The 20,299-nt window shown below is 40.0% G+C and overlaps 2 protein-coding genes across 11 annotated transcripts in view; one reads left to right on the forward strand and one right to left on the reverse strand.

Moving 5' to 3' along the window:
• Positions 1-8,781, forward strand: part of rap1gds1 (Rap1 GTPase-GDP dissociation stimulator 1) — a 128,608-nt gene extending 119,827 nt beyond the window's left edge. For all 10 annotated transcript variants that reach the window (XM_062982261.1, XM_062982262.1, XM_062982266.1 and 7 more), the window contains 3 exons: positions 2,159-2,285; positions 4,160-4,288; positions 8,062-8,781. In XM_062982261.1, the coding sequence (XP_062838331.1) occupies positions 2,159-2,285; positions 4,160-4,288; positions 8,062-8,189 (384 nt within the window). In that variant the 3' untranslated portion in view covers positions 8,190-8,781. The remainder of the gene's footprint in view (positions 1-2,158; positions 2,286-4,159; positions 4,289-8,061) is intronic.
• Positions 8,782-10,322: 1,541 nt separating this feature from the next.
• Positions 10,323-20,299, reverse strand: part of tspan5 (tetraspanin 5) — a 108,658-nt gene continuing 98,681 nt past the window's right edge. Inside the window, exons 5-8 of the mRNA XM_003225525.4 lie at positions 20,072-20,197; positions 19,023-19,070; positions 18,797-18,913; positions 10,323-16,723 (exon numbers count right to left, since the gene is read on the reverse strand). Coding sequence (XP_003225573.1) covers positions 16,658-16,723; positions 18,797-18,913; positions 19,023-19,070; positions 20,072-20,197 — 357 coding nt within the window. The 3' untranslated portion in view covers positions 10,323-16,657. The remainder of the gene's footprint in view (positions 16,724-18,796; positions 18,914-19,022; positions 19,071-20,071; positions 20,198-20,299) is intronic.

Below are 20,299 nucleotides of genomic sequence, written 5' to 3' on the forward strand. Positions count from 1 at the left end.
GATAGAAATGAGGCAAACCAGTGGCACTATCTGCCCTTATCTTTGCATATAGAAAACTTTTTCTTCTGGATCAAGCCTCATGTTTAAACTTGCCCCAAATTTGGGACTAAGTTTTCATGGCATATGCTTACGATTTGCTTCTCTTTACATCAAGATTCCAGGCTTCTGTTTGCCTTATGCCCTTCTTTGTATGTCACAGAATCTTTCTTTGGAACTATTCTAAACATGTTCCGTCTTAATGAATTTTGGCTTGTGACGTGAACAAGAAAGAGAATGCACAAAAGGATTCCTTGTCATCACCATTCACAAAATCGTCTTGTTCACAGTCAAAATATCAAATCTATTTTAGATACCAAGACTGTGGGATCAAGCTCTGTTCCTTAAGGTAGAAAAAAAAAATAAACATAAAGAAATGCTTGACATTCAAAACGTTAACAGAGCAGCAGGTGCATGTTTTTGCATCTGTAGCAACGGCACTGATAGAACACCACCTGGGCCTCTATACAAGTTGTTGAAAGAGCAATTCTTGCCTGTCTGTTATGCTGCGTTGATGGTATCTCAAAAAATTACAAGGAAAGCGAGGGGCTATTGCCTTCTAGGGAAACAACCAAACCATGAAAGATATTTTGCTTATCCCTCTGTTCAAGTCTGTGTCTCTCTTAACTACCGAATTTACTCAAATCTAGTGCACCATCAAATCTAATATGCACCTTAGATTGGAAGGGAGAGAGAATGAAGGAAAGGAGCTCCACTTTCAGGGAGGCCCTGGCGTGAAGGAAGCAGGTCCCCCTCCTCCTCCACAGCTAGTGAGGCGGCAGCCCTGACAAGCCAAGGAGGAAGATGTGGTGCCTTCACCAGTCGTTTGCCTCTTCCTCCTTGGCTCTTGGGCCCACTTGCCACTTTGTTGACTGGCCCCTTCACCAGTTCGCCTCTTTGCCTGCCCCCTCACTCATCCACTTGCCAGCTCCCTCGCCCCCTTGCTCACCCCCAGTTTAGGTGCGATTCTAATGTGCCATCGAATATAATGTGCACCCCAATTTTGGCTAAGCAATTTAGCTAAAATGTGCGCATTAGAATTGCGTAAATACGGTACTTAATCCTTAGGCTTTAAGGAAGTGTTGATGAATCTGTGAACTAACATTTTGGTTTCCTCTAGATTGGAGAAGCTGGCATTAGTGTCCTTTCTTTAGATAGATGCAAACACATATTTACACATTGTTGTGGAGCATCATATCACAAATGAAGGAGCCAGCTCATCTAGCATGTTGAGTGTCAGTATCTCCCTCTGAATGTTGAGAATTGTAGGGTAAACAGAACCTGATAGAACTCATCTCATAATAATTAGAAAAGCTATGTGTACTAAGAATCATAGAGTTGGAAGTCATATCTAGTCTACCCTCTGCCATGCAGGAACACACAATCAAATCATTCCTAAGATAAACTTCCAAAGAAGGAAACTCCACCATGGAATAGCTTCTATCATCTGGAAGTTTTTCCAATTATTTTGGTTGAATCACTTTTCCTGTAGTTTAAATCCATTGCTACATGTCTTAGTCTCTGGGGTAGCAGAAGCCAAGCTTGTTCCCTCCTCAATATAACATCTTTTCAAGTATTGAAGTGGAGCCCCCAGATGGCGTAGTGGACTAAGTGACTTGAAGGTTGGGTTGCTGACCTGAAAGCTGCCAGGTTCGAATCCCACCTGGGGAGAGTGTGGATGAGCTCCCTCTATCAGCTCCAGCTCCATGCGGGGACATGAGAGAAGCCTCCCACAAGGATGGTAAAAACATCAAAAAAAAAAAAAACATCCGGGCGTCCCCTGGGCAATGTCCTTGCAGACGGCCAATTCTCTCACTCCAGAAGCAACTCCGGTTGCTCCTGACACGGAAAAAAAAAGTATTGAAGCATAGCTATCATGTCCCCTCTTAACCTTGTCTTCTCAAGCTATACATACCCAGCCTCCTAAGCCTCTCCACAATGGACCCACATTTTGATCCATTTCCTGTGTTCACTTCCGAATTAGTTGGAGACAGAGCTTTATACCTGACACGAATGTTGTACTTTTAATGTGCAAAGCATTGGTGAATTGATCTATTTTATTTCAACTGTACATACTGCAACTTTCCCTCATATCCTGTGTTTTTATTTTTGTGTTTGTTAGGATGTAATTAGGACCATTATTCAGAGTGGTGGTATTAAGCACTTAGTTACCATGGCAACTAGTGAACATGTAATAATGCAGAATGAAGCTCTTGTCGCCCTGGCGCTAATAGCAGCTCTAGAATTAGGTAAGTATCCCATGGCTGATGCTTTGTAATCTACCTCAAAATTGCAGTTAAAGCAGTAGATAGTTCAGAGTAAAAGCATAGCTGGATGGTGATCTGTCCCATGGTAAAAATTGACATTTTAATATATATGCAAGCCCTGAATCCTGTTATTAATCCCAGTGGTGCCTGATTTACCATTCATTAGTCGATCCAGTAGCCCTACTCTAGTTGAGGCCGATCAATGGGATCTAGGCCAGTACAATCAAATATGGGAAGACCTCAAAGTATGGACAGAGCAAACCTCCCACATAACACACATATATGTATCCTTTTCCCTCATGTGCAAATCTGTTGACAAAGCCTTTATCTCCCAAATGCACTGTTCAGTTATAACACTTTGTACCAAGATATACTTAGTCATATAACACATACGATGCTCTCCAGGTAGTTTGGATTACAATTTATATCATACCTGATCCTTGGCCATACTGACTGGGGCTGATAGGGATGTAATCATAGACATCCGTCAGGATCTATAACATAGCTATCAGCTGTGTGCTCAAGGCTATTTATCGTGTTTGCTGTATTTATGTCATGCGTGCTTCCTATTTCCCAAGGCTTTGCAGTTAACTGGGTTGCTGTAGTAGTAACTGAGAACTAAAAGTGAAGTGGGAATGCTGGGCTAAGAGGCAGCCTTCCTATTCATCTCCAGTGGCAAATCAAGACCAAATCAAGATCAAGACTGCCCTGGCTACACTTCAGCTTCATATGCCTCGAGAGCTGAGATCCTATATCATATAGACTCGACAGAAGCAAATTTTGGCCCTCCAGGTGTTTTGGATGACTTCCTAATAGCCTGTCAGAAGTCCAAAACACCTAGAAGGCTGAAGTTTGCCCATGCCTAATATTATTATTATTATTATTATTATTATTATTATTATTATTATTATTAAACTTTATTTGTACCCCGCTAGCATCTCCCGAAGGACTCGATGCGGCTTACAAAGGCCAAGGCCTCAACACACAATATAACAATACAAAACAAAAAGCAAATTAGAAACAATTAAAACAGTATAAACAACAAGCAATAACAATACGCTAAAACACAATAGAACTGGGCCGGGCCAGAGTAATGGGTACAAGATTAAAAGTGCTGATGTTAGATGCTCCACCCACATAATTCTGTGGCCACCTGTTTATTTTCCCTTTTTTTGATGTGTTTCAAAGGACTATTACTTTGTGTTCCCCACTTAAAACCTTTCCTTCCTACAAGTATCAAGTGCAGGATGAGTAGTGGGAAAAGGTCGGGAAGCAAGGCCGATGATATAGACTTGGCTTATCTTAGCTCAGAAGGGAAGGAAATGGAATCATAGAATCATAGAGTTGGAAGAGACCTCACGGGCCATCCAGTCCAACCCCCTGCCAAGAAGCAGGAAAATCACATTCAGAGTACCCCCGACAGATAGCCATCCAGCCTCTGCTTAAAAGCCTCCAAAGAAGGAGATTCCACCACACTCCGGGGCAGAGAGTTCCACTGCCGAACAGCTCTCACAGTGAGGAAGTTCTTCCTAATGTTCAGGGCTTGTAGATTGGGGATGCACCCTCAGATGCTTTCCCCTCAAAACTTCATTGCCTCCCCACTTCTACCAGAAGCCATAGCAACAGCCCTATGACGGCTGGTGGAGAAAATATGAGAAAGGGATATCAAATAGAACCCTCTGCTCTATCCAGGAAGAGATATATAGCCATCCACCACACTCACTCACACTCCTTACTTGGCAAGAACCAAACCCATTGGGCCAGAAATTGTACCTGCTCAGGCATACCCAAATAGAAGAAAGAAATAGAGGCCAAACATTTTGTTTTTTCCAACTTTCGTTTGTTCAAATTCACAGCCACTGCAGAGAAAGATCTCGAAAGTGCTCAGTTAGTGCAGATTCTACACAGACTGCTATCAGATGAGAGGAGTGCGCCAGAAATCAAGTACAATTCCATGGTCCTGATCTGTGCTCTTATGGGATCAGGTGAGTATTTAACTTCAGTGAGGTTGATGAGGTGGGTACCTCACGTCCTTACCTTCAGCTAGTGTGGCATCGTCAGTGCTTAGGGATGTAGGAAATTGGTCTTCAAGACAACATTCAGAGGGCTACAGCCCGATTCTGCCTTTTGTTAACTTCTGAAAAGTTAGGGGGTGAAGATAAGGATTCGTTTACCTTTCTGACAAATGGAACTGCTGCTTCAGGATAACTGTTTCAGTTCAGGCTGCAGTTCTAATTCAGCTAATGAGCTGTACTTAAATCTGAAAGAAATGTATCTGGAAGTCTCATTGAGCATTATGGGACATACAGTATAATTCTATGTACATTTGTGCAGATGTATGGCTTAATGAAAAGATGGAACTTGCTTTCATGGCAGACTTTTTTGCAGGGGGATGATTTTTCATGAAAGGTATACAGAAATAGACCACTTGCACATTAAGGAGGAATTACTAGTTTCTGCTTTACTATCTGCATCATTTAAACTTGCAGGGAGTGTTTATATACAAACCATCCAAACCAATAGTTTGATCAGTTAAAATTATTCTACTATGATAGGACTCATATCACCTTAATGTGATCCAGGCCACAGTTCTAAAAAAATTAGTTATTTGAAGTAAATCTATCAGGAAAGCAGTCAGTCCCCATGACCACTTGGTCAAGTTTGAATGCATGTCAGTGTAAGATGGCTAATTTAAATTCCCAACAGTGAAAAGGGGAAACATATCCATTATACTGATGCTGTATTAATCACCAAAGCAAAACCAGACAGTTGTTGGAATCCTGGATGACTAGTTATGTTACATAACTTGATGTATATGAAGAACCCCCCTTATTGAATAGCAGAGGTGTGCAATAGGATACTTGCAAGAGCACCCCATATACATCAGGCCCTTTGCCAGCTCTCCTACATAGGAACATAACAGTCCTCTCCTGGAAATGGATGTTCTGTAACTGTGCAGATCAAATTCCCTGCAGAAGTCCATATATATATAGACGTAAGGTCCCAACAGGATTCTGGGGAGTGCATTTAGTTGAACCATTCTAAGGTACAACACATGCTTTGTGTGCTTAAACATTTCAAGGTCAGTTCCTGACATCACCAAGTTCTGGGAACTGCTTCTGTCTAAAATCCAGGACAACCATTGCCCTTATTTTCAACAGAAGCATAAATGTTTCAGAAATTGATTTTATAACCTCTAGCTATTTAAACCATGGGGAGGAGTCTTACCCTTCTGTGGCTGTTGGTATCTTTCCTCTGTCCATTGCTACTGTTCAGGCAGTTTTGGGAAATCAATTGTATAGTAGTGTAGCAGATGAGAAACAAGCAGACAGACAATTGTATTGGACTCCTATGTTTCTTTCAAATCAGGAGAAGGGTTGAAGTGGATGTTTTTCATGGTTTCTTATCCCAAATGTAGGCTCCTTGCCACACCCTATGAAACCAGAGAAATATCCATCTATCTCAGTTTCCCAACCTGCATCCTCATTGGCTTTTGCCCAGTGCCAAAATTAGCCTTACTGATCTCAGGCACTGTGTGAGGGTGTTTTTCATGAGGCATTTTAAAATATCCTGTTCTAATCTATTGGAAGCATACATTCTACAAAAGGTTACAGCCAGACTGTTACATTAAATGGTTGGGCTGCCAGTTCCTGAAATGGAACCCCTTTGTTTTCAAAGGTTTCCTCTGCTGATGCTGCTGCCTCCACTGTTAGTGCCTCTGCTGTTGTGAACAAAAATGCCTTCCTGTTCTAACAGGCTTCTTATATCAAAGAGAAATAATAGGAAATGTAAATGTGGACATAGCATAAAAGAATGGGAGGAAAATAGTGCATTCATAGCCATTGCAATCCTGTGTGAGAGAGAGTGTGAAAGGAAAAGACTGAGACGCTTTTAGGAGCTGAGCAGAATCACTTTGCCACTGCAGCCTATTCGATACTGAGTTATCCTAGATAGACAAAGCATGTGCTTTATGCATCAGAATGGCCTGGATACGAAAAGAAGTTTCTTCTAAATTGTCCAAGAAGCAAGAAAGGCTGTGGAGCCTAAGCTTTCTTTTAATACATTATCCTTTTCATTGATCGAGAAAAGAAGAGTTAAAGGGATGGTATGAATGGAAGGAGGTTACATAGGGAACTTGGCAGACAGACAGGGGTCAGATTTTATGCCATTATAAATAATGCTCCATGAGTAATAGAAATTGTTAGGAATAGTTTGTGAAACTGCCAGACTTGAATGAGGAATATATGTTCCTTCAAAGTTTGTCTGGGCAAACAAACTATACTAGCAGCTTCTTTTCATCTCTTCCCCCTTTCCCATCCCAACCCAGGGACTAAATTTTGCAGCTTTCAGCTGTGTTAGAACTCAAAGACTTACAAAGAAATACACTGTAAAGTACTGGATATTCACATCATATATTCACCACTTTCTCTTTACTGATACTATGCAGCTCCTCCTAGTATTTTAACTAAAAACTAGAGAAACATCCGAGAGAGAGAAAGCTTAAATATGTTACAAACAGATAAGCTGCAACAGGCTTTAAGACTGGCATTCTTTCTTAATATTTTACTCTTTTTAATTAATGAACAAATAAGTGCTTTTTTGCTGACATGAGACTTTTTGTGTTGCAAGGCCTGCTTCCCTTTGAATATACCTGACAGAAATGATTGGCTTAAGTCTGGATGTGAATCTTCCAAAGCTGAAAGGTTAATTACACATAATTTCTGTTTCTGACTAGGCCTCCCAAGGTAGCTCATCCCATAAAACAAGCAGCTAGCAGCGAGATGCCTCTGTTAGTGACGGCTCTCCAGGTTTTGGGACAATCTTTCCTGGCATCTACATTATTCATTTTCTCAAGACCTTTAGGAAGCAGTTTTTACTCTGTCGTTTCTTTAATGTCAAATTCACAATTAAGTGACTTTAGGGGTTTGTTTGAGCAGAGTGCTTTTTTTGTATTTATATCATCGTCTTAGACTACTGTGTCTAAGAATATGCATGAAGAATAGTTTTAAAATAATAAATGACAAGATTCAAAGCCTAGGACCCTACTGATTCACTGCTGGAAGCACTAGTAATTACAGAGAAGCCTTACTAACCTAAGCTTGATGCTAGTTTCGCTACTGATATTCTAGATTGGCTACTTGGTTACATAGTTGGAACTGAGTAATGTATATTGGGCCAGCCCACCTTCAGTGCCACCAGCCAGGCTGAATGAAGATGATCCACTCAGTGTCCAATCAGGGCATGAGGCATTTCCACTCCCCTCCTAATTGCCAGTGAAACTATGAGGACTTGAAACAAGAGGCCTGCATTTCCAGGCAACTGATTTTTTCCTCAGAATGGACATTATTATATTTTCTAGGACTTTTCGGGGTGTGGGAATCGAACTATTTCGTCTTGCGGTACTACACCCCTTCAGCTTCCACACTTTCACATGATTAAGTTACTGTAATACATTACAGAGATCCAGTCTATTGAGCTGTTGTTGTTGTTTATCTCACCCAAACCACAATCTTCCTCCAAATTTCAATTCTGAAAAACAGGCTATTTGCATACAGAGAGCAGGAACAAAAGCGGTTTGACAGAATGGTTGCCTCCTTCTACAATTCTTGGAAAATAGTGCTTGTTCTCGCCATAGTTTTTCTGCCGGCCGCATTGTGTATTGCCAAGGCCGCTGTTGATTGCTGAAAATCCAGACAAAAGAGCAGCTGTGCACACAAAGGCCCAGCAGGAAAGTAACTGTCTTGCTTCTGTTTGACAGAACTCCTTCACAAGGAAGTGCAGAGCCTGGCCTTTCTAGATGTTGTATCAAAACTTCGCAGCCATGAGAACAAAACGGTCGCCCAACAGGCCTCCCTCACAGAGCAGAGACTTGCTGTGGAAAGCTGAGGAAGGGTATCCAATTCCACATAGCATCGTGTCACAGATTTCACCTTTCGTCCTGTCCTGCTGCTCTTCCTGCTGCGTTTCCCCCACTGTGTCACATGTGCATGCGTGTAACATTCCCACAACGATTGAACTGCTGTAGGTACCTCTCCAAATAAGATTTGTAAAAACCCATAGCCAGTTGTCATAACAAAATCTTCTCCCTTCTCTTTCTCATCATGCACACACACAAATACACAAGTCTTCAGCCCTGTTGTTATTCTACTTGTATTCTCGTTGCTTGAGCCACATAGTAGAATGTGCATGTTGTAGTCCTATAATAATGTAAAAGTGGCACTACAGTGATGACTTTCCTCTCATATCCCTAACTCCGTAACAGTGTACTACTAGCTTAGGGACAAAAACAAGAGGCAGCAAGGTTGAGCTGGACTGCCGGCGAGGTGAGAAAGTGCCTCGTTTTGATGCTTCAGAAACAATGGCAACCAAAAAAGATGAGTGAAGGAAGGAAGTCTTGCTGCTCCATTCACTGGTCTTGCCTATTAATGTCAAACTCATGGTACCTAGAGGTAAACAAATAAAATCCAGTGCTCTCACACCTTATTCTGTGCTTTGTCTTTTGTATAGCAATAAAGTTTTTTGGAAGTATCGTGTGTGTCTCTGTCACACAATAACTACAATACTTCTAGGTTAAAATGCTTGTTTAACAGAGGAACCACTTGAAGTACTAGATTACACAGTTTCAGTACATGTATAATTCCTGCCAAATCATTTCAGATCAACTCAAATGTACAGCCATTTGAAACCATAAGAAACAGGTATAGTCTGAGATTGCAGTTTCTTAAAAGGAGCTCACCTAAGAATAGTAATAAAGGGCTTTAAACATTATTTTAAAAGCCGAGACTAGCCTTCTGCTCTGTTTGGATCCCCCTGGAGAGAATATGATGGGTCATTCCCACACAACTCTTAACATCTTCTGGATATGGATCAGGATCATCTTTGTTCATCTGCTACAAGTGACAAAAAAACAACAACAACTAAGACTTATATGCTACTGTGAAATAGTTACAGAAGGGGGTGAAGGCAAATGTATATGATGCCAGGCAGTAAGAGTGAGAAGATGGCAGGAAATGAAAGAGGAGACAGACAAATCAAAGACCTTCTTCCTTGAGGAATCCTTGAAACCAATGGTCCATGGGTCCTAAAAAGCCACTGTGGTCTGGCACAGAGAATTTCCCCAACCTTGGTGCCTTGGCTTAGAAACCCCTTCAAAGCCAGGTCTTCCAAAGACCAGTCTCTGGAGGATAGTATGCCCCTGCTTTGTCTTCCCATCATGGGGATAGCAGTTCCACTGCTTTTCCATTTGTGCTAGGAGGTCTTAGACAGCTCCCCATACAAGCTTAGAGTTTGTCAAATCATTCACAGTGGAAGCTGTTATGCAAACAGTATCTCATAATAGAATGCTGTTCAAAGGCCATGTAAATTCATACACCATCAATTTCAACAGCTCCAACAGAGCAGACACATCACCCGTGGAAAGGAAAAAGATTATGTGAGAACACCCTTCAGCTGGCTCATTTATTAGTTGGAAGATTACATGTAAATCTTAAAGGTTGGAGTTCTCTGAATTTCTGCAACTCAATATATCTGGATTCTAAACGAAGTATGGATTTCTAAGTAGATAAAAGGATAAGCAATCTTCACCCAGGACTTGTGTACTTTGCAACAAAATAGATAGACAGCACTCAGAATGGCTGGACTGTTATATGTATAAATTAAACATAAAGACCTATACTCCCATTTTTGTAATGTATTGTACTACTGTTAGTCACGGAGGCGACAGAGCTTGGCAAAGTTACTTTTTGGCATCAAAATAAATAAACTCCCTCTGCTATCTCATTGAGGTTTAGCTCCAAAATGTAACTTTTCCAAGTTCTAGAAGACAAGCAAGAAATAATACAGAGCACTGAAACCCTTCACCTCTTGATCATTTGATTTGGGATGTTACACACTGCCCACATCATTCCAAGTATATGTCAACAATATTAACCATTAAATATCTTTTGCTTTTTCTATAAATCAAAGCAATGATGAAGTTTCATTTTGCATGATACAGTTTTGTGCATTGAAGTCAAAATGTAGACACAAGATGTCACTCAATTTTATTTATAAAACTGTAATTTTATACTAACAAATTGCATATAAAATGATTTACTTCAAGTAAAATACAGAATACTGCACAACTAGTAAAACTATGTTGTCCATAATAAAAATATTAAAACATTCCTACCAATTTCATCTATTAAAAAAAAGGTACGAAAGCATGATGAAGACCACTGTCAACACTTTAAAAACTGACAAAAGAAGTTGTTTTAACTTCATGTATAAGTCCAGTTACATCCATTGAAATCTGAATGGGCAACAATATACCATACTCTAATGCAAAGATGAGATGACAGGTAAGCAAAATAGTATATTCATTTCTAGACCAAGTGTGACCAGCTGGCAATGAGACAACACAATTTCTGCCAAACTGTACTGGCATGCAATTCTGTTATAACAATACCTTCCATCATCAATAAGTGTAATTGGCTTTTACAATCAATTTTGCAATTTACAAGACTTTCAACACAGGATAGTACATTCATATAAAAAGAAAATTAAAAAACGCAACACCATGATAATTACAGTGAGTGTCCTTAATTACGACATGCAACAATTTAGGGAAGAAACATACTTGGAAATTAACTCCGTATTAAGAATTAGGCAGAGTCATAGACCAGACCATGCCCCACCTTGTTTTAAAGTATGACCATGAACAAAACACTTGTTTCAAGTTCATCTTTGCTAGGCACATACTATGCAGTTGAGACACTAACAGGTAAAGTTTATTTTATCATCATTTACACTCCTAAAGTGTTTCTACCATGGTTCAGTGTGACCGATGCTGAGCTTTAACAGATGCTTAAACTTACTGGAGTGTGTAGACATATGCAGATACATGCATACATACGTCTACAGTTTCAGCACACCACACAGTCAAATCAGATTCTAATGCTTCCCCATGGCTAAGGCGATTCTAAAGTATCTCATAAAGTCCTGAAATGCACTGCTCTTCTTGGCGTTGTGATATCTGCAAATACCAAGAGGAGGCACAAGACAAGAAAGCTGGGCTTTAGGAGCCATTTCAATTCTTACTGATGCTGAAAACCTCCTTCGACAGTAATACAATTTATCTGGATGGAGTATCCATGCCATATCAGAAAGAGAGGAAGACTGAAATTCTGTAAGAAGAGCATGCTTGTCAGCTCATCCAGGATTGTCTTCATACAGAGCTAAATCTCTGAAGAGAGCCTTGTCATGGATCAAGAGATGGACCTGCAAATACCTAAGACTGTCTCAGAAGATGTTGATACATCACCCATAAGGGAAAATATACATTTTCAGTTCAAAACAGTGCACACTGGGGAGAAAAAGGAGGGATGATTTTGTCACTAACCCCACTTCAGATATTATTCCTCACTTTTCATGTCAAGTCTGAGAAATAGCTTTCATATTTTATTTTCCTCCACACAAAAACTGTGGGACTAATTTATCTGCAGTAACACATGAAAATGTTGTACCAATACTGAAAATTAAAAAGGGATTATAAAGCAAGATATATGAAAAGGAGCCTAGAGGAAACACAGGTATATTGCATTAGATTTTATAAATCCATTACAACATATTCCACTCATATACGTCCAAATGATTTAGATATATTGCTCTCCATGTAAGTGGTTACATCCAGACAAGAAAATGGACATTTAGAAATGTCATGTTGACATACCCTAGTTAAGGAAAATTAAAATATCAGCAAATGTGTGTGCATACCATAATTATATTTTGTATAAGCCTATTTGAGAACTTACGCTTGAAAGCATTAAACTGTGGAGGGAACTTAGCAACAGATGTTCCTAAACAAATGGCATGCACAGACTTAAAAACAATCCAGCAGAGTTAGGTAGCCTGCCTCAACAGTAGGACTTTCTTGAAGGAATAAAGATAATTCAGTGTAACGTGGCGTCGCACGTGTCCCCAAAATGAACCTGCATAGATCTTGCTGTTTCCATGACAGAAAGTCCTCTTAATTGGGGCAGCAAAGCTCCTCTTAACAATGATCTTTATGAGCTTAATTTCTGCATTGTGGAAATGAAAGGATGGAGAATTTAAAAAGGCATTATAACATGCAACACTGTCAAATCCAACAAAACCAGTGCCACTCCAATTATTCTGAAGACCATGCCTACTACAATTCAGTAAAACATGGAAGTGAGCAAGGCACATTTATCAATGCCTGCTCAAGTGAGGCTGGAAAAAATGGATAACATGGCCAGATGGACCTACTCAAGCCTATCAATTATTTATCAAATTGTGCTTGACATTCTGACCATTAAGTAGACCAGAATTTTGGAAAACAGGCCTCATATATTCCCATTCACATACACTCTCTTCAGCTGTCTTTGGTAAATGTGACCAGCGAAGATATGATATTCAGTTTCAGGACAACACAGTAGTCAATGAAGTTCCTGTGGTTTCAGCAGCCAAGTAGAATTAATCATTGTACAAAGCAGGTAGGAAAAGAAGCGATACACAGCAGCTCTTGAATGAACATCATGAAAACTGCAGGCAGTTCTTACAATTTTTCTCAAGCTGCAATTTTGCCAGGCAAACACTAGATGGTAGGCTATTAAAGCATTCCCCATTTGAACCAAGATATGTAAAGCTTTTAAGTTTTATAACGGACAGGCAAACTGCTCATACATCCTTCTCAGTATAAATACATATTTATGAAGAATCACAATCCTGTGCATGGATCAGTTCATTTGCATGCTACTTATTTACATTTCAAATATTTACACACCAGATGGAACCTAGCAAAAGCCAAGTCCTCAAGTCATTTCACAACAAACATATAGCATTTCGTGGAAAAGAAAGAAGGAATCAGTTCAGAGAACAGAGGGAGAATCAAACCCAAAAACGTAGGGCGGGGGTTCCACAGCTTTTAAATTGCAAAGGACAGAATAAGCTAGGAAACATGGACCAAGATGGGTCACTCAGCACAGGAAATACAGAACATTTAAATCCTGCAATTATTTAAGCAAAATATTAAAGCAACAAGAAAATTCTATAGAGAGTCCTCTCTGGTCCAGGGCAGAAATGCATAGTGAAGAATATAATATAGACACTCAGCTACACCTTGCAGGATTGTAAAGAAAATGGCTTTGTGACTTGAATCGTGGAATTGATCATTCAATCACTCCACAAATGTGGCCAAACACAGCAAATACAAATGTGTTGAGCTTCTAAGAGATTTGAGCAAGTTAGTGGGCAACACATTGGCATGTGCTAACTTAACCATCTATATAATTAATCTGATGCATTTGGTTTTTAAAAGGCTTCCCTTGAACCAACCAGCAAGCAAAAAACTTCCTTTATTTTCCATATTTAGAAGACAAATGTGTGGATGAATATACTTGTGTCACTTGAAGCAGAACAAAATTTTTACCTCAAGCTTTTTGAATATTTATACCTTATTAAGCAATAAAGGGAGGATTACAAAACAAGGGAGAAACAGTATGTAGGAGAGAAAATGATCTGCCCAACTCCCCTTGCCCCACTATTTACAACTTTCCAATTGATCATGGCAAGAATGACTGTGGTCCATGTGGAAACGAGTAAGTTCCCAAAGGTAACTTAAAAGTTGCGTTATTTACATATTCCATCCCAACACTCAGAAATTGCCCACTGAAATCAGTAATTTGCTGGCAGTTGCTTATTTTTTAACCTAATATGTGATCTGTGAAATTTCCCATTTCGAGTCTGTGGATTCAGTTGGTGGCCTGTTAGTTCAAGACCTTTTAAAGAAGTTTACATTTGGACAGCTGGTAATCCAATTTCAGGAACAAATGCCGGCCCAGTGACACCTATGAGATCTGAACAAACTGTTAAAAAGTGGTATAAAACTACAAGAAAATACAACTGAAAGAATCTTAAATTGTTTAACAATCAGAAACAACAATATCAGGCAGGAAAAAACAAAGATTTTTCTAACTTAAAAATAGATTTGAATTTCTTCCAGAAGCCAGCAAAATACAGACATTGCTCATGCAAACAGCACTATTGACAATTTTTGGACATGTCTAACATTAATTTAGCTATTTTGGGTCTAACCCTTCTCTGGGACCAACAAGACAACTCTTAGGACCAATATGACATAGTAACACTAGTTACAAATGACAGAAGAAACTCAGTCTTTGCGATGGGAGAAAAATAATCTGTGGTAAGGAACAATACAAGTCAGCGATTCGTCATTAACAAAGCTGTAAATATTCAAGCAAAAGCATGGAAGTTCGTCTTCTAAAACATATAGCAGCAGAAACAGAAAAAGGAATGCTTCTTTAATATAGTTGCAGTCTCTCTTAACATCTTGGGTAGTTTGGTGTTACATCTCAAATGCCCTGCTTCTAGGCTCTTCCAACATTTTTGTACCCACAGTGTTTAATTTTTTTCCTGTCACTTCAAGGCAAAAATTCTGTTCCCTTCACTTCAGCAACCTCCCAAACAATGCTAAGATGGGCTAGTGAAAGGAACAAGGATCAGCAAACCATGCTGCCCATGAGAATAGTTTACAATTGCCATTTTCAGAACCAATGGCATTGCAGGCGGCTTTCGGTAGACCATCTCCAAAAGCACAAACAGTTTCCAACAGTCATAACTGGGGTCTCTTTAAAAATGAGGTAAGTGTATCTGGAATGCTTAATTCTTTAAATAGTGATAGAAAATGGAAGCCTTTGGAGAAGGCATTAATTCACACTGTCAACTGTTCACTAAAATGAGAGGGTGGTTTGCATGAAGGTGCACAGTTTGGCTTCAATTTGCATCTGTCTTCTTAGATTCGGTTTGTCTCGACAGCTATGCGCTCTGGTAATATCTGGATTTGTAAAACACATTCTACTCTATCACATGTTCCTTGCTACAGACTGATAAGACACTATGAATTCTCCCACATACTCAATGAGATTACACCAGACTCCATCCCCTAGATAAGAAAAGCTCAATGTAGTTCTTCCAACAGAAGGCACCGTCAGCTTTGCATTTTCACTGCTATCTAATTCAAATATGAACACCAGCAACCAAACCCCTGAGACATTCACTAGAATGAACACCAACCAGTCTCAATTCAACATTTCTCAAAGAAAAAACAGAGAGAAGAAAGAGTATCTAGGATGATAGTTCCAAAGAGCTTTCTACTGCAATTCTTCCCAAGTTCTACTGTTTTCACCTCTTTCAAAATCAAATGGTTATGTCACGCATCTCATAAACCTTTTAAATAAAGATGTGACTATTTCAATTCAGTGGGAAAGACACAAAAAAAGAAAGAGAAGCAAGTGGTACAATCTAGCTGCAAAATAACGAGATGCAAATGGTCATAATTGAATCCACTTTTGCACTAATAAATAACCATGTTGTAACTGGAAGCCTCTGTAGAACGGATATCCAAAACGATCACACTGAACACATCCCAAAATATTATAGCCATCACATGCAGAAGTTGTGGGAAATATCCACCTGGAAGGGCTTCAGCGGGGCATCTTATGCAAAATGCTAGCCTAACATGAGATCCACAATTTTGCCAACGAAGGTTGGAACATTCTGAGTTTGGATCTTTTTTAGATTCAGCACACTTTTCGTTCTCAAAACTTGCCATTCACTTCTTTTCTCACATTACACATTGCCAACCGTGGTCAAAACAATCACACCTGGATGCTTCTCCTTAAAATTCTATCCCTTTTGGAAATAAAGATTCCAAGAGGCCTAAAAAGAATTAAAGTTATTATTCCCCAATAGAGGGCATTACAGAGCAAATGTTGGATCTGTTTTGGTAGGCCGATTATTTCTGGCTGGTAAGCAAAATGGCCAAGATGTACAAAGTGGTTTTCTGTTTGGTGAGTTCTTTTCCCAGAAGGAATGCTGGTCTCTTTGTCTGTTAAAAAACACACACACACTTCTCCTTTGGTGTGCACTGAAGAGAGGAAAAACTGTCTTGCGACTGACAAGCTTCTCACTCAGAGAATAAACAACTCGCTCACTAAATTACGTCCTGACTCTGGTCCCAATGATAACAGTCACTTTACCACCAAAATAAAGAAGAAAGGAGCATCTGCCACTTTACTTGGGCATGAATACAGTAGAGATACATGGCTCAAAACATTTGAAAAGAGAGCTTTTTCCAAAAACTCTCACTAGCAAGCATGAGGCTGAAGCTGTTCCCTCTGGAATGAACAAGGGTCCCATGCAGTTCCAACTATCTGAGAACTCAAATTTCCCTGTTACCCATTTCCATATAGTGGGGTGTCCACAGGACACAATGGAGTCTTCCAAGGGTTGAGGTTTAATTGTCCAGCGCCTTGTGCCACTTGGGGTCAGTCAGTTTACCAGCTGGCTCGGACAGCTTCGATATCACTAACCAGGTTCTGAGCCAAGCATATCCCAAATATCTGGAAGAAAATGAGATGGAATTGGGCCTCAGATGCAGAAACTGAGTGGAATCAAAATACGTGCTCAAGAAATGTAACTTTGGCTGTTATTGACAAAAATGGCAAGGCACACTGGAGCAGTCCTCCTGAAGTAGAGAATAGCTTTTGTTCCAAAACCTGTGGTTGTAATCCATAACCTCTGTCCCCAGAGCTGCCCTGGAGTCAAGAATTATGGATTGCAACCACAGGTTTTGAAACAAAAAGCTATTTTCTGAAAGGTTACTGAGCAGCAGTGGGAGCAGACACCTTGAAAAGATCCAGTAAAGGTGGTCTTAGTAAAGGTGGTCTATTTGACCCTGATCTGAGTATCCAGAAAGGAAACTAGAACATCCCAAACATTCTAAAAAGGACTCCGGTTTCCTTTCTGGATACTCAGATCAGGGTCAAAAAGGCCACCCACACTGCCACTGAAGCCATGAAATCTAGATCATGACACAAATTGGAAATCCCTTTGTCTTGTGTAACTACTTTCTAGAACGGCAGCCTCAAGATACTTGACATGATAGTAGAAAGCAGTGCTGTGTGTTTTGTACCAAAAGCTTTACAAATATTTTGTATTCTTCATGCAAACCTGCTGGATAGAAAGCAGATTAAAACACAGCAAAACGTCCTTTGATGGGACATGTTGACCAGAATCTTGTTAGTGATATACACATTTGTAAAATGCCACTAATGCATGTATATGTGGCTTTCTGGGTACACTCTAAGAGGTTTTACTGTAGATCTTTGAGCAGGGTCCCAAATTCCCACCCTTGCTGCAGCTGTTAAGCCCCAGGAGGGCCTGCTGCTGTTTATCAGTGGTGAGCAGACAAAGGAGGGACCCACTGGCATGTTACTCCAAGGAGAAGAGATAAATGGGATAAACTCTATCTACAGGCACACTCCACTTTCTTGTCCTTATGAGCCAATAAAAACCAGATGGTCAATGCCTGATCTGTCTTCTCCCACTCCCCTTTCTATGCCTGATAAGTGGTGGGCTGTGGGTGTGGGTTTAGGGTGTAAGGACCATGTGCTCATCCAAAAGAGATATACATGGGAATCAAACTTAGAATAAGGCAACGAAGCATTATGCTCTGCCTGCTCAATGTAGAATCTCATCCATTACAGTTAGCCCTCCACATTCATTGAGTTAGAGGTACAAGACCCTCTGTGAAAGTGAAAAACACATGAATTAAAAACCACTTCTTTTAAACCTGAGAGAAAGCCTCTTTAGGAATCTCGGGATCCTCCAGTGCAACTACAGTGTTCCCTCACTTATCGCGGGGGTTAGGTTCCAGGACCACTCGCAATAAGTTAAAATCCGCGAAGTAGGGGCACTATATTTATTTTAATATTTATACATTATTTTAGTAGTTATATACTATTTTAAGTCTTTATCAACCAATCGTGTGTTGATAAATTGCCTCCTTCTCCTCCCGTTGTCGCTTGGGCTCCTTTATTCTTCTCCCTTTGGCTTCTGCTTCCTCCCTTCCTTAGGCTGTAAATTGTAATTTTTTATGATTTATAATAGTCCTTTTGAGTTTATTGAAAAACCGCAAAACAGCGAATCTGCGAAAAGTGAACCACAAAGTAGTGAGGGAACACTGCATATGGCAGGCCAGCACAACATGTGACCCTTCAAGTGTTTGGGACTCCAACTCCCAGAATCTCCAAGCCAGCTTTCCAATGGTCACAAATTCTTGGATTGAAGTCCAAATCATCTGGTGGGCCATGTGTGTGACACCACTGGGTTAGAAGCACAAGGTCCCTTATAAAAGTGAGAAACACATCATTTTTTAAAACCTGAGATAACAACTCTCTAAGAATCTAACAATTCTCCTGTGTGATTCTATAGTCAATTTCATCTGGATAATGAGTTGTATTGGAATACCATGAGATTCCTAGAGACCATATCAATCAAATCCATAAAAGTTAAATATACAAGCGTGGAGGGCTGACTATACTTTATATCATAGGTTTTATACACAGAGATCTGCTCTTCCTCTTGGGTTTTGCTTGCTATCTGCGGACTTTTAAGAACCCACTGTGACCTACCTGCAACAATGCGATCCCAATGAATATGCCAGCCACTATAGTGAGGTTGTCTTGAAGCCATTTCTCAAACTGAGGGACACAACCTTTTGTGTAAATAACCATCTGCTGGTCAACTTCCTGGAGAGAATGACAAAGACAAAAATCACTTAACATTTCCTTGGGCTTTCAGCTCCTTTCCCATCCCCTCCTGCAGAGGTTACCCAAGGAGAAGCCCTTGGAGACTTACGGGTTTTTGCCTGGCATCGTAGCCACATTGAGTATTAATGACATCTTCCTAAAAACAGAAACAAAAAATAGGTGCCAATAAATTTCACTATTCATCATGCCAAATTTCTACAGGCTACAGAGCTGCTTTTGATGCTTCTTTCTACCACAATGTTTTTGGGTCAGAATGCTCCTGCCACTTAATCCCTATTAATAACTCAGCTTTCTCACTCAAATTCCACTCAATTTGTAAATTAAATGTCTCAGTTGAAAAAACTCTGGATGGGAGGCTTAACTTCATTGGATACTTATTTGTACCCAGCCCCTTGCTTGTTACAGACTTACAAGGTTAGGGCAGAAGTCTAGCATAATGCTAGAGTTTACATAGAGAAAACATCTGAGATATTCAGTTACTGGATTCAAAGTTTTGAAAACTATTTTTTTGTGTTTACTGCTCCAAAAACTCTGCACCAGGCACATCCACCAAATAAAGTCAATTTATAACTATTGTATATCACATACACAACATGGAATCATAGAGTTGGAACAGACCACACAGGACATCAAGTCCAACCCCCTTTGGCCATGCTATAAAAGCACAATCAAAGCACCCCTGGCAAATGGCTATCCACCTTCTGTTTAAAAGCCTCCAAAGAAGGAACCTCTACCACCATGGCAGATCTCTTACAAAGTCTTTATTTTCAAAAGTATAATGTATTGCCCCATTTGACACCAAACAGAAGCCCTAACCTTAAGAAAACCATGATTTCTGCTGAGAAGATGTATCTTATTGGGATACAATACTGATATCCAAGCAGTTCAAGTTCACTAGTTTGTGGAATAGAATCCTTAAGTAGATTCATCTTTTTCTCTCTCACTGTAAAACACTCTCAATTATTAGAATTCAGGTATCTAGTTTGAAAACCACAGTCTTACTACAGATGCTTGTGAGGTGACTGCAGAGATGAGAGGCAGAAGATACTGAATATGCAATGCACAGAGAGCTCTTTTAGTAGCAGCAGTCTTTTCTGAAAGGAACAGCAGCATTGCCAGGTTTCAGCTCCAACTTACAGCAGGATCTTTAGTACAGCAGGAAAAGGGGACCCCACAGCGCTCTCGACTGGCGTTGGAATCCGTGCAGTTGAAATAGATGTTGAGGTTCCAGTCATCTGCTCCAAAGGCACCACAGCATTGCCACTATAGAGAGTGAGAGAAAACACAACAATAATAACTCCATGAGGGATGAGCACTTTTACTGGTTCTTTACTTTTTCCATGACAAAAAGAGGTGAAAGGAGTG

This window comes from Anolis carolinensis, chromosome 5, assembly GCF_035594765.1.
Source record: "Anolis carolinensis isolate JA03-04 chromosome 5, rAnoCar3.1.pri, whole genome shotgun sequence".
Classification (NCBI taxonomy): Eukaryota; Metazoa; Chordata; class Lepidosauria; order Squamata; family Dactyloidae; genus Anolis; species Anolis carolinensis.